The sequence below is a fragment of the Leucopleurus acutus genome, assembly GCF_964270905.1.
Source record: "Leucopleurus acutus genome assembly, chromosome: 1".
In the NCBI taxonomy this organism is placed as follows: Eukaryota; Metazoa; Chordata; class Mammalia; order Artiodactyla; family Delphinidae; genus Leucopleurus; species Leucopleurus acutus.
The window spans coordinates 50,128,967-50,141,206 of NC_139142.1; the positions used below are offsets into that span (position 1 = coordinate 50,128,967).

Here is a 12,240-nt window from a genome sequence, read left to right on the forward strand (position 1 = left end):
TGAAATCCTCTACCACTATTCTAGCTTACCTCTGTACCAGTTTTATGTTATATGTCAGGAATATATCATTCATTTTTGTCAGGACTTGTCAAACAAGCCAAATAAACTACATAATTTACTTAGTTTAGAATCTAAATGAAAAAAGCTACCTGTACACCATAAACTTTAGGACATGATCATTAGCCTAACTGTACTAGAGGAGAAAAAAATGAGAGATTTCACTGATGAGTAGACATATTTAATGGGAAGTTATATTACTAAAACTTATCAGTAATACTGTAAGTAGCAAAACTTTAAAGATATTTCATTTTAAAAACTCAAAAACCATGTAAACCATTTTTAACACTTAAAAGCCATTCAGTTTTATTAATTAGCATGTATTAATTTCACACATAGTCTAAATAAAGACTATGGAGAATTTTTAAATACCTATATACAAAGAGATATACATGAACTGTACATATACCTTTACATTAGTAATGTATAATAATAATACATTTTACTAGAAGGTAAAACTGAAGAGTTACTGTGTATCTTGGTGGTGAGATCAATGGTTTTTAAAGTTATTTTTTAAAGGATTTCATTTTTATAAGTCATGAGTTCTTTCCTTAATAATAATTTATTCTCTAACCAGTAAGAATAAATGGAAAAAGTAATATGACTACCAACTTACTCACTCTCATACAGAAGCCAGACTGAGCTATGAATAGTTCTGGTGGACGTACCTAAAAGGAGGTGTATGTCAGCAACAGCCACTGCGGTTACCTAAGAACAAAGTTTTTCCAAGTTGTGCTAAAGCTTTCTAACAGAAGCAGCTATAAGTGATTAATGGCATCAGAAAAGACATTACTCTGCCAGTAGCCATGAAGGCTGATATAATTAGGTGAGAGAACTTCCTGCAACTGAATCCAAATTCAAAAGAGAGAAAATACAATTTTTTTCATAATATCAATTACAGCAAATTAAAATGAGAAAAACTGCGTTCATTATTTCTGAAGACTGTAACGTGACACTAACTTAGAGGAAAATGTAAACAGGGATTACTCTCTTACCCAAGATGCATCATGAACATCAAAACAATCTTGGAGTTCATTGTGTCTCCTACACCCATAGCCACCAAAATATATTAATCTGAAAAACAAAACAAAGCACACACTTTAGGAGTTCTACTTTCAGTCTGTTCACAGAAAGTTGGAAGACATCATTTCCGTCACAACCTAAACAAGCCATATAAACTACAAAACCATAGTTTAAAAAAAAAAATCAAAGAGCTATGGGAGCAAAGAGACCTAAATGAACTAATTCCAGAAAGTGATAAGCTCGCAGTAGGAGAGAAGAGGCCCATGGCTGCTTTCATACCTGATGTAACAGCAGGAGGAGAAAGAATCCAGCACAGATTGGGTTTGTAAAAGAAGCCACCCAAAATTTTAACAGTCACATGTAGGCTGGCATAGCAAATTAGAATCTTAAGAAACTCAGCCACAGAGGGAGCTTGAACCTACTGAACAACTTTTTCACATAGTCTTCAGGGAGGGCTCAGGGTCAGTCGCCAACAGCTGGAAGCGGAGAAGAGCTGAGCAACTCTCCTTGAGGCAATCTGAGCTATCAACTCTAAAGTTTGGGATCTGGGCAGGAGATCTGACAGAAACACCTCAGAGGCATGCCAAGCCGTTATAGCATACAGGGTGGCTGCCCTCAAAAGGCCAGGGGGGGAGGGGCAGTGCTGAAAGAGATCTCTCAAGGTAGAGAAAGTATAAAGTGGGATTGGAGAGCAAAGAGAACTCCCTAGCAACACAAGTAGGCTATGAAACAAGGAGAGATCTCCCACAGTTCTGAGAAGTAGGTACTCAGCTGTGAAGCACTGTTCAAAATCTCTAGACAATCTCTAGTGCTCAAACATGGGGCTGTAGCAAAGGAAAGTCTTGGTCCTGCATGAGAACATTTGAAGCCAGTGGTTAAACTGAATCAAACTAAAGCTGCGACAAAGCCCAGACACAGATCAACTATAGATTAGACTGACTTAAATCCCACTCTAGCAACCTGAAAAAGGAAAAAAAGGGCATGTCCTTTTCTGGAAAGAAATATTGTTTATTCCCAACTTTACTGTTCTTTCATACAGAATGTCTGTCAAATGATGAAGAAATTACAAGGTATAAGAAAAGGCAAAAAAAGTGACCCATGATCAGGAGAGGAAAGAGTCAATATAAGCTGACTCCAAGGTGGCCCAGATATTAGAATTATTAGACATGGCCTTTAAAATAACTATGGTAGAAATAGTAACAGACCAGTCTGTAAAAGGTGGACAATGTGCAGGAAGAACTAGGTAATTTTGGCAGAGACATGGAACCATGAAAAAGAGTGAAATGAAAATGCAAAAAATTGGAAAATAAGATGTCAGAAATAAAGAAATTCATTACATAGTCATAACAGGAAACTGGACATAGAAATGGAAAAGATCAGTGAACTTGAAGATAAGTCAACTGGTAAAAAAAAGTATCCAGGGCTTCCCTGGTGGCGCAGTGGTTGAGAGTCCGCCTGCCGATGCAGGGAACGCGGGTTCGTGCCCCGGTCCGGGAAGATCCCACGTGCCGCGGAGCAGCTGGGCCCGTGAGCCATGGCCGCTGAGCCTGTGCTCCACAAGGGGAGAGGCCACAACAGTGAGAGGCCCGCGTACCGTAAAAAAAAAAAAAAAAAAAGTATCCAAATTAAAACAAAGAGAATGAAAGAGTCAGGGGCGGGGAAGGGAGCCCAAGCTCTGTATAACAATATCATATGATCTAATGTGCATATAATAGGAGTCCCAGAAGGAAAAGAGACAAATAAATGGGTAGAAGAAATATTTGTTAATTAATAAGAACTTCCTAAAACTGATGAAAGATATATATCCACCAACCCCAGAAGCTCAGCACACTCCAAGCTGGATAAATACAAATAAGTGAATTTCTCACCAGAAAAATGGAGGCCAAAAGGCAATGTAATAAAGTCATTAAAGTGCTGAAAGAAAGAAAAAAATCTGTCAACCCAATGAGTGAAAAAGATCACAAGGGAAATTAGAAGTTACCTTGAAATGACTGAAAATGCAAACAGAATAAAACAAAACTTATGGAATACTGTGAAGGTGGTGCTCAGAGGGAATCTTATAGCTATAAATGCCCACAAATTTAAAAAGAAAGATCTCGCATCAATAATATAACCATACACATCAAGGAACTAGAAAGAGAAGCAAACTAAACCCAGAGATAACAGAAGGAAATAATAAAAATTAAAGGGGAAATAAGCAAAATGGTGAATAGAAAAACAATAGAGAGAAACAACAAAACCAAAAGTTGGGTCTTTGAAAATATCAACAAAATTGACAAACCTTTAGCTAGGTTGACTAAAACAAAAGTAGAGAAAACTCAAATTACTAAAATTAGGAGTGACAGAGGGGACATTGAAACTAGAGACTAGTTTCAACTAGAGAAAGCCCGCATGCAGCAACGAAGACCCAACACAGCCAAAAATAACAGACAGAAATAAAAAGTATCATAAGAGAATACCAAAAAACTGCATACCAACAGACTGTATAAACTAGATGAAATAGAAAAATTCCTGGAAAGACACACACTTCCAAAAGGGGCTCATGAAGAAATAAAAAATCTGAATAAACATATAATAAGTAAAGAGACTGAATCAGTAATCCTAAAACCTCCCAACAAAGAAAAGCCCAGGACCAGATGGCTTCAGTGGTGAATTCTATCAAATATTTCAAGAAGAATTAATACCAACCCTTCTCAAACATTTAAAAATACTGAGAAGGAGGGAACACTTCCTAACTCATTCAATGAGGCCAGCATTATCCTGAAACTGAAGCCAGACAAAAACACAACAAGAAAACTGCATATATCTGATAAGGGTTTACTATCCAGAATATGTAAAGAATTCCTACAACTCAATAACAAAAAGATAAAACAATCCAATTTTTAAAAAATGGGCAAAGGACTAGAATAGATATTTCTCCAAAGAAGATATACAAATGGCCAACAAGCCCAGGAAAAGATGGTCAACATCATTAGTCACTGGGGAAACACAAATCAAAACCACAATGGTGGCAGGGGCTGGGGGCGTCCCTCCTCCCACCTGAGGCTTCAGGCTGACGCTGGGGGTGGGGCCTCTACAGCACAACAGTGTACGTAGCGTAGAAACGCTGACAGATGTAGGGTGGCTGGGCCTCTGCAGCCGGGGGCTCCTGCCCTGGCCGTGTGCAGATGGGGGGGGGTGGGGGGGTGGGCAGCAAGCTCCCTCCTGCTGGAAGCGGGGCTCGGACTCGGCTCCCCCAAGTTCCCCTTCTCTGTGAAAGTGAAGAATTGGTCTCGCTGTGTTTTTTAAAACCACACCTCTCCCGTGTCCACCCTGGGGCCACGCCAGGTGGGGGAGGAGCTGCCGCACTGCAGGTGCAGGGCCGAGCTGTGTCCCCTGTCCGCCCGTCTCTATTAAAGGACTCCCTCGTGGTGGGAAAAAAAAAAAAAAAACCCACAATGGATATCACTTCACACCCATTACAATGGCAATTATAAAACAAACAAACAAAAAACAAAAGAAAATAGCAAGAGTTGGTGAGAATGTAGAAAATTGGAACCTTTATAGTGGGAATATAACATGGCATTGTTACTGTGGAAAACAGTTTGGTTCTCCTCAAAATGTTGAACGTAGGGGCTTCCCTGGTGGCGCAGTGGTTAAGAATCTACCTGCCAATGCGGGGACACAGGCTCAAGCCCTGGTCCAGGAAGATCCCACATGCATCAGAGCAACTAAGCCCATGCGCCACAACTACTGAGCCTGCGCTTTAGAGCCCATGAGCCACAACTACTGAAGCCCACGTGCCTAGAGCCTGTGCTCCACAACAAGAGAAGCCACCACAAGAACCCCGTGCACCACAACGAAGAGTAGCCCCCACTCGCCACAACTAGAGAAAGCCCGCACGCAGCAATGAAGACCCAACACAGCCAAAAATAAATAAATAAAAAATAAATTAAATTAACTTAAAAAAAATGTTGACCATAGAATTACCATATGATCCACCTAAAAGAATTAGAAAAAGAAGAACAAACAAGGCCCAAAGTCAGCAGAAGGAAAGAAATAACAAAGATCAGAGAAGAAATAAATAAAATAGAGATTTAAAAAACTAATAGAAAAGATCAATGAAAATAAGAGCTGGTTCTTTGTAAAGATACACAAAATTGAAAAATTTTTAGTCAGACTCATCAATAAAGAAAGAGAGAAGACCCAAATAAATAAAATCAGAAATAAAAGAGAAGTTACAACCAATACCACAGAAATACAAATCATAAGAGATTACTATGAACAATTATAAGCCAAAAAAATGAACAACCTAGAACTGGATAAACTCCTACAAACATACAATCTCCCAAGACTGAATGAGGAAGAAATAGAAAAACTGAACAGACTGACTACTAGCAATAAAATTGATCAGTAATCAAAAATACTCCCAAGAAACAAAAGTCCAGGACCAGATAGCTTCACAAATGAATTCTATCATACCTTCAAAGAAGATTTAACACCTATCCTTCTCAAACTATTCCAAAAAATTGAAGAGGAGAGAAAGTTTCCAAACCCATTCTACAAGGCCAGCATTACCTTGATACCAAAATCAGAAAAAGATACTACAAAAAAAGAAACTTACAGGCTAATATCCCTGGTGAACATAGATACACAAATCTTCAACAAAACACTAGCAAACTGAATTCAACAATACGTTAAAAGGATCATAAACAATGATCAAGTGGGATTTATCCCAGGAATGCAAGAATGGTTCAGTATCCACAAATCAATCAACATGACACACCACATTAACAAAATGAAGGATAAAAATCACGCAATCAACTCAATAGCTACAGAAAAAGCATTTGACAAAATCCAACATCAATTCATGACAAAAATTCTCAACAAAGTGGGTAGAGAAGGAACACACATCAACAGTAAAGGCCATTTTTGACAAACACACAGCAAACATCATAGTCAATGGTGAAAAGCTGAAAGCATTTCCTCTAAGATCAGGAACAATACAAGGATGCCTCCTTTTTTACTTAACATAATATTGGAAATCCTAGCCACAGCAATCAGAGAAGAAAAAGAAATAAAAAGCATCCAAATTGGAAGGGAAGGAATAAAACTGTCACTATTTGCAGATGACATGATTGTATATATAGCATACTCTAAAGAGTCCACCAAAAAACTATAAAAACTAATAAATGAATTCAATAAAGTTACAGGACACAAAATTAATAGACATAAATCAGTTGCATTTCTATACACTAATAATGAACTATCAGAGACAGAAATCAAGAAAATAATTCCATTTACAATTGCATCAAAACGAATAAAATACCTAGGAATAAATTTAACCAAAAAGGTGAAAGACCTGTACTCTGAAAACTATAAGGCACTGATGAAAGATATTGACGATGACATGAATAAGTGGAAAGATATTTCATGTTCATGGATTGGAAGAATTAATATTGTTAAAATGTTCATACTACCCAAAGCAATCTACAGATTCAATGCAATCCTTATCAAAATACTGATGGCATTTTTTTCACAGAGCTAGAACAAATAATCCTAAAATTTTTATGGAACCACAAAAGACTCCAAATAGCCAAAATAATCTTGAGAAAGAAGAACAAAGCTAAATGTATCATGGTCCCTGGTTTCAAACTATACTACAAAGCTACAGTAATAAAAACAGTAAGGTACTGGTACAAAAATAGACACATAGATCAATGAAACAGAAGAGAGCCCAGAAGTAAACCCACGCACGTATGCTCGGTTAATCTACAATATAAGAATATACAACAGAGAAAAGACAGTCTCTTCAATAAGTGATGTTGGGAAAACTTACAGCTACTTATAAAAGAATGAAAGTAGACCATTTTCTCATACTATATACAAAAATAAACTCAAAATGCATTAAAGACTTAAGCATAAGACTTGATACTACAAAACCCTTAGAAGAAAACTTAGGCAGTACACTCTTTGAAATCAGCCTTAGCAATATTTTTTTGGATCTGTCTCCTCTGGCAAGGGCAACAAAAGCAAAAATAAGCAAATGGGACCACAACAAACTAAAAAGCTTTTGCACAGCAAAAGAAACCATCAATAAAACAAAAAGGCAACCTACTGAATGGGAGAAGATATTTGCAAATGATATGTCCACTAGGGGCTAAAATATAAAATATATAAAGAACTCAAACAACTCAGCATCAGTTAAAAAAAAAAACAACCCAGTTAAAAAATGGGGAAAAGACCTAAATAGCCATTTTTCCAAAGAACACATACAGATGTCCAACAGGCACATGAAAAGATGCTCAGTATCACTAATTGTCAGGGAAATGCAAACCCAAACCACAATGAGATGTCACCTTATACCTGTCAGAATGGCTATTATCAAAAGGACAAGAAATAACATGTGTTGGCACAGATGTGGAGAAAAGGAAACCTTCATGCATTGTTGGTGGGAATGTAAATTGATACAATCACTATAGAAAACAGTATGGAGGTTCCTCAAAAAATTAAAATAGAACTACCAGACTATCCAGCAATGCCACTCCTATTTAACCAAATAAAATGAAAACACTTATTCAAAAAGATATATACACCCAATGTTCACTGCAGCATTATTTACAATAGCCAAGATATGGAAGCAACCTGTGTCCATCAACAGATGAATGGATAAAGAAGATGTGGTGTGTATGTATGTACACACACACACACACACACAAACACACACACACACACACACACAAAGAAATATTACTCAGCCATAAAAAGGAATGAAATTTTGCCATTTGTGATAACATGGATGGACTCAGAGGATATTATGCTAAGTGAAATAAATCAGAGAAAAACAAATACTGCATGTTTTCACTTATGTGTAGAATGTAAAAATCAAAACAAAGAACAAATATGAAAAAACAGATACAGAGAACGAACTAGTGGTTGCTAGAGGGGAAGGGTGGGGGATGGGTGAAATAGTGAAGGGATGAAGAGGTACAAACCACCAGTTATAAAATTTAAAAACTAAATAATAAAAGATAAACTTGGATTCATATCTCATACCATTCACAGGTTTTTACTGGTTCTTTTTTTTTGGCTGTGCCACACGGTTGCAGGATCTTAGTTCCCCGACCAGGGATCAAACCCATGCCCTCAGCAGTGAAAGTGTGGAGTCCTAACCACTGGACCTCCAGGGAATCCCTCCCATGTTTTTAGAAATAACAAAAGTACTAGAGGAAAATATGTGAGAATTAGTTTATAATCTTGGAGTAGAAAAAAACCTTTGCATTGACTCAAAGTCAAGAAGCCAGAAAAGAAATTATTGATAAATTTACCTAAATAACAGCTTTAAGAAGCTGTTTAATACATGCAAAACACACTTTATGCAAAGTCAAAAGATAAATGACAACCTGGAAAAAATATTTTCATATGTCATAGTCAAACACTAATCTCTTTATAAATAAATAACTCCTAGAAGTCAAGATTATAAATGCCAACAATCAAATAAAAAATAATTAGCAAAGGATTTATTTTTCAGTTCAGAGAAAAAGAAATAAAAATTGCCCTTAAACATATGAAAATTAAAATAAGACTGAGGCATCACATCTCACCTATCAATTTGGCCCAAAACATCTAAGTTTGCCTGCAAATTCTTGGCAAGGCTGTGGACAAAGAGGCACTCCATTACTGACAACACAAAACAGCACAACTTTATTGGAGAAAAAGCTGGCAAAATCCAGTGTTATGGATTGAATTGTGTCCCCCACAAAATTCATATATAGAAGTCCTAATCCCCTGTATTTAGAATGTGACATTATTGGCTACTCAAAGCAGAGTACTAATGGTTATCAATTTGTAGGGTCAGAGAAATCAACAACAGCATAATCACAGTTGGTTTCTATTTAAATCTGATTAATCCACAATTCAAAGGTTTAAGATTTTCCTTTCCAAATTCTCATATTCTAGAGAGTATTTTGATCTATGTACCTTTTCATGACCAAGATAATCTTATTTCTTACCCTGTGGAATTCTGATATGCTTTTTGAGAATTATAAAATATTTTGTCAAATTTTAATGTCTGCCTTTTGTATTCAAAATATAAATGTGTATTATTTAAACTGATTGTCTTTTAAAACTTAACACCCTCCATCTTAATTATTATAAGTGCCCCCTGCAGTTTAAAGAGATTTTTTAAAATAAACTGAATATTGAATAAAGCAGAGTAGGAATTACTGCAATTAAGAAGGCAAAACAATTATATTTTCTAGAAATAAAAACATAAGAATAATTAAAAAAGAATGTGACCTTATTTAGAGACAGGGTCCTTATAGAGGCAATCAAGTTAAAATGAAGTCATGAGGGTAGGTCCTAATCCAATATGACTGGTATTCTTACAAAAAGGGAAAATTTGGAGACAGACAAGCACACAGAGAGAATGCTATGTGACTATGAAGGCAGAGATCAGAGTGTTGCTTCAACACACCAAAGGTTGCCAACAAATCACCAGAAGCTGGGGACAGGCATAAACCAGATTCTTTCTCAAAACCAAGAGAATGAACCAACCCTGCTGACACCTTGATCTCAGACTTCTAGCCTCCAGAACTATGAGACAATACATTTCTGTTGTTTATTCAGTTTATAGAACTCTGTTACAGCAACCCTAGCAAAATAAACATTTATCACAATTACAAATGTATTACCCTTTGACCAGAAATCAAATTCTGGAATTTTATCCAACAAATAGATCTGCAATCATATGTATATATACACAAAGATATTCATTTAATCTAAGTGTTGTGCCATCTATATGGGAAAGGTTAAATAAACTTGGTATATCCACACAGGAGAATACTATGCAGCTGTAAAAACAAAAACAAAATCAAGCTTTCTAACTAGAGATACAGAAAGATAAAAGTTCCCCATGGTATACTGTTGACTAAAAGAAGTCCAGTGGTTAAGACACCGCACTTCCAATGCAGGGCGTGTGGGTTAGATCCCTGGTCGGGGAACTACAATTCCCACATTCCGTGTGGCATGGCCCCCTCAAAAAAAAAAGGAAGCAGCAGGGTGCAGAATAGTGTACGGAGTACACCGATATTTGTGTAAGGAGGAGGAAGAGAAGAGCAAGTACCTATGTATTTGTTTCTATCTGCATAAAGTCACAGGGATCGCAGTTGTTCCCAAACTTGCCTGCACTTGGAATCACCTGAGGAGCTTAAAAAAATCATACCCCCAGTGATTGTAATTTGATTAGTTCTGGGGTATCATCTGGGCTTCAGAGCTTTTAAAAGATCCCCAGATTATTTCTATGGCAGACAAGTTTGAGAACCACTGCTATAAAAATACAAAAGATATTAATAAAAGTAGCTAATTGTGCATGTGGAGGGTGGGAACAGGATGGATGGGGACAGGAGTGGGAGCCAGACTTTTCATTGTATCCTTTTAAATATGGTTTTGGTTTTTGAACCATGTAACTGTATTAACGATTCAGAAAATTTAAAAAGTAACGAATTTTTAAAAACCAAATAGCTGCTTCCACCATGTTTACTCTTATGACCTGGCTCTTATCCAGGGTTCAAAACTGCCTTTAACATCAGTGTCAAAACAAGTTTGTAACTATCTTGAAAAAAATTTCAGACTTTCAAGTCTTCTCTATTTTGGTCACAAGCTGTAATCCTTACTTGAGTGCAGTTAATGAGATGGCCTTGCTGCATTACCTGTCTTTATATACCCAGCAGGAAAGTTTATCACGTGGTGTGGGTGGTTGACCTTCAAAGTTGGTGATTTTTTCCCAAACATAGGTTCCATCTCTTGTTCGCAAATTAACAAAATAAAGCTTTTAAAAGAGGAGAACACCATTAGCAGACAGGACATTGGAAAATTAAACATATGTCACAGGGATATGTGATCCAAAATTAATAATATTACTTTCTGATTTTTAAAAGGTAAAAATTTGAATTGTAGAATTAATGAAAATGGGACTATGTTTTAGAAGCAAAAATGATAATATGAAAAATACTGAAATGGATCTTTTCCCATCATGCTCTTGCCCTATGAATATCAACTAAGTACGTAGTTAATTCTGAAGCAGAAAGACATGGCAGAAGAGAGGGGCACGATGCTGCATTTTCACCCTGTCTTTAAAACCTTATCATCATAAGCTCAAGCTTTTCTACATATGTCTTCTTTGTAAAATACATTCGTAAACTTGTGAGATGAAGTGACACATTAAACATTACATTTTTCTGCGCTCCTGAATTGAAAAAAGAAATTACTCGATTGCTGTATCCTTTGTCATCATATCCTCCAAAAACGTATAGCTTTCCATTAAGGCAAGCACCGCAACTTCCTGACATGGAGGTAGGGAGTTCTCCTTCCATGAGGTGCATCGTCCTGCAGCAAGAATAACGTGTAATTCCATAACTTTCCAGAAAAGCAAATTAAAATTCCCTTTGAATTCCATGAGTACTTTTTCAATGAAAACTGTCACTGACAATTACAATTAAGATGTAATGGTAGCCAATACTGTAAAACCTGTAAGAAGATCCATGGTAAAGATTTTTCAACCTACTGGGGAAAAAAAAGTTACAAAATCTTCACATGTCACCAGAATTGGGAATTAGTTAGTAGAACAAAGCAAAGTCTTCAGAAACAGCCTTAGTCTTGAGAGGAATAGTAGAGGACAAAGAATGGAGAGAGGAAGCAAGTTGGGGAAAGAAACAGCCAGAGAGAATAAAGCATTGAAAGAAAAGGAAAGGGAGACAATATAATGTTGCAGCACGTTCTAAGTACGGTCTCAGACTCCCTGTGGGCTATGACAGCAGTTATAACAGATATTAAGACTGGACATTCTGCAATTTAAAGTTACTTACCACAACCCACTATCAATCTCATAGGTCCAAATCTCATCATTAGGCAAATATACTTCATTGTCTTCAATAGACTAAAAACACAGAATACATAAAATTATGTTTATTAATTACAAAGTAACAGCTAAATAGTTCCTCAGGATGGGAAAACTGCAATGGAAATAGTACAAAACACAAAACCATAAACAGCCTCAAAGATGACTTTTTCAACAGAAATAAAGATAGATCAAAAGAGAAGGGGAGGGGCTTCCCTGGTGGCGCAGTGGTTGAGAGTCCGCCTGCCGATGCAGGGGACACGGGTTCGTGCCCCGGTCCGGGA

The 12,240-nt window shown here is 36.8% G+C and overlaps 1 protein-coding gene across 1 annotated transcript in view; it reads right to left on the minus strand.

The window, feature by feature from the left end:
• Positions 1-11,990, minus strand: part of KLHDC1 (kelch domain containing 1) — a 33,052-nt gene extending 21,062 nt beyond the window's left edge. Inside the window, exons 1-4 of the mRNA XM_082858176.1 lie at positions 11,925-11,990; positions 11,328-11,445; positions 10,770-10,888; positions 1,053-1,131 (exon numbers count right to left, since the gene is read on the minus strand). Of these exons, the coding sequence (XP_082714302.1) occupies positions 1,053-1,131; positions 10,770-10,888; positions 11,328-11,441 (312 nt within the window). The 5' untranslated portion in view covers positions 11,442-11,445; positions 11,925-11,990. The remainder of the gene's footprint in view (positions 1-1,052; positions 1,132-10,769; positions 10,889-11,327; positions 11,446-11,924) is intronic.
• Positions 11,991-12,240: the final 250 nt, after the last annotated feature.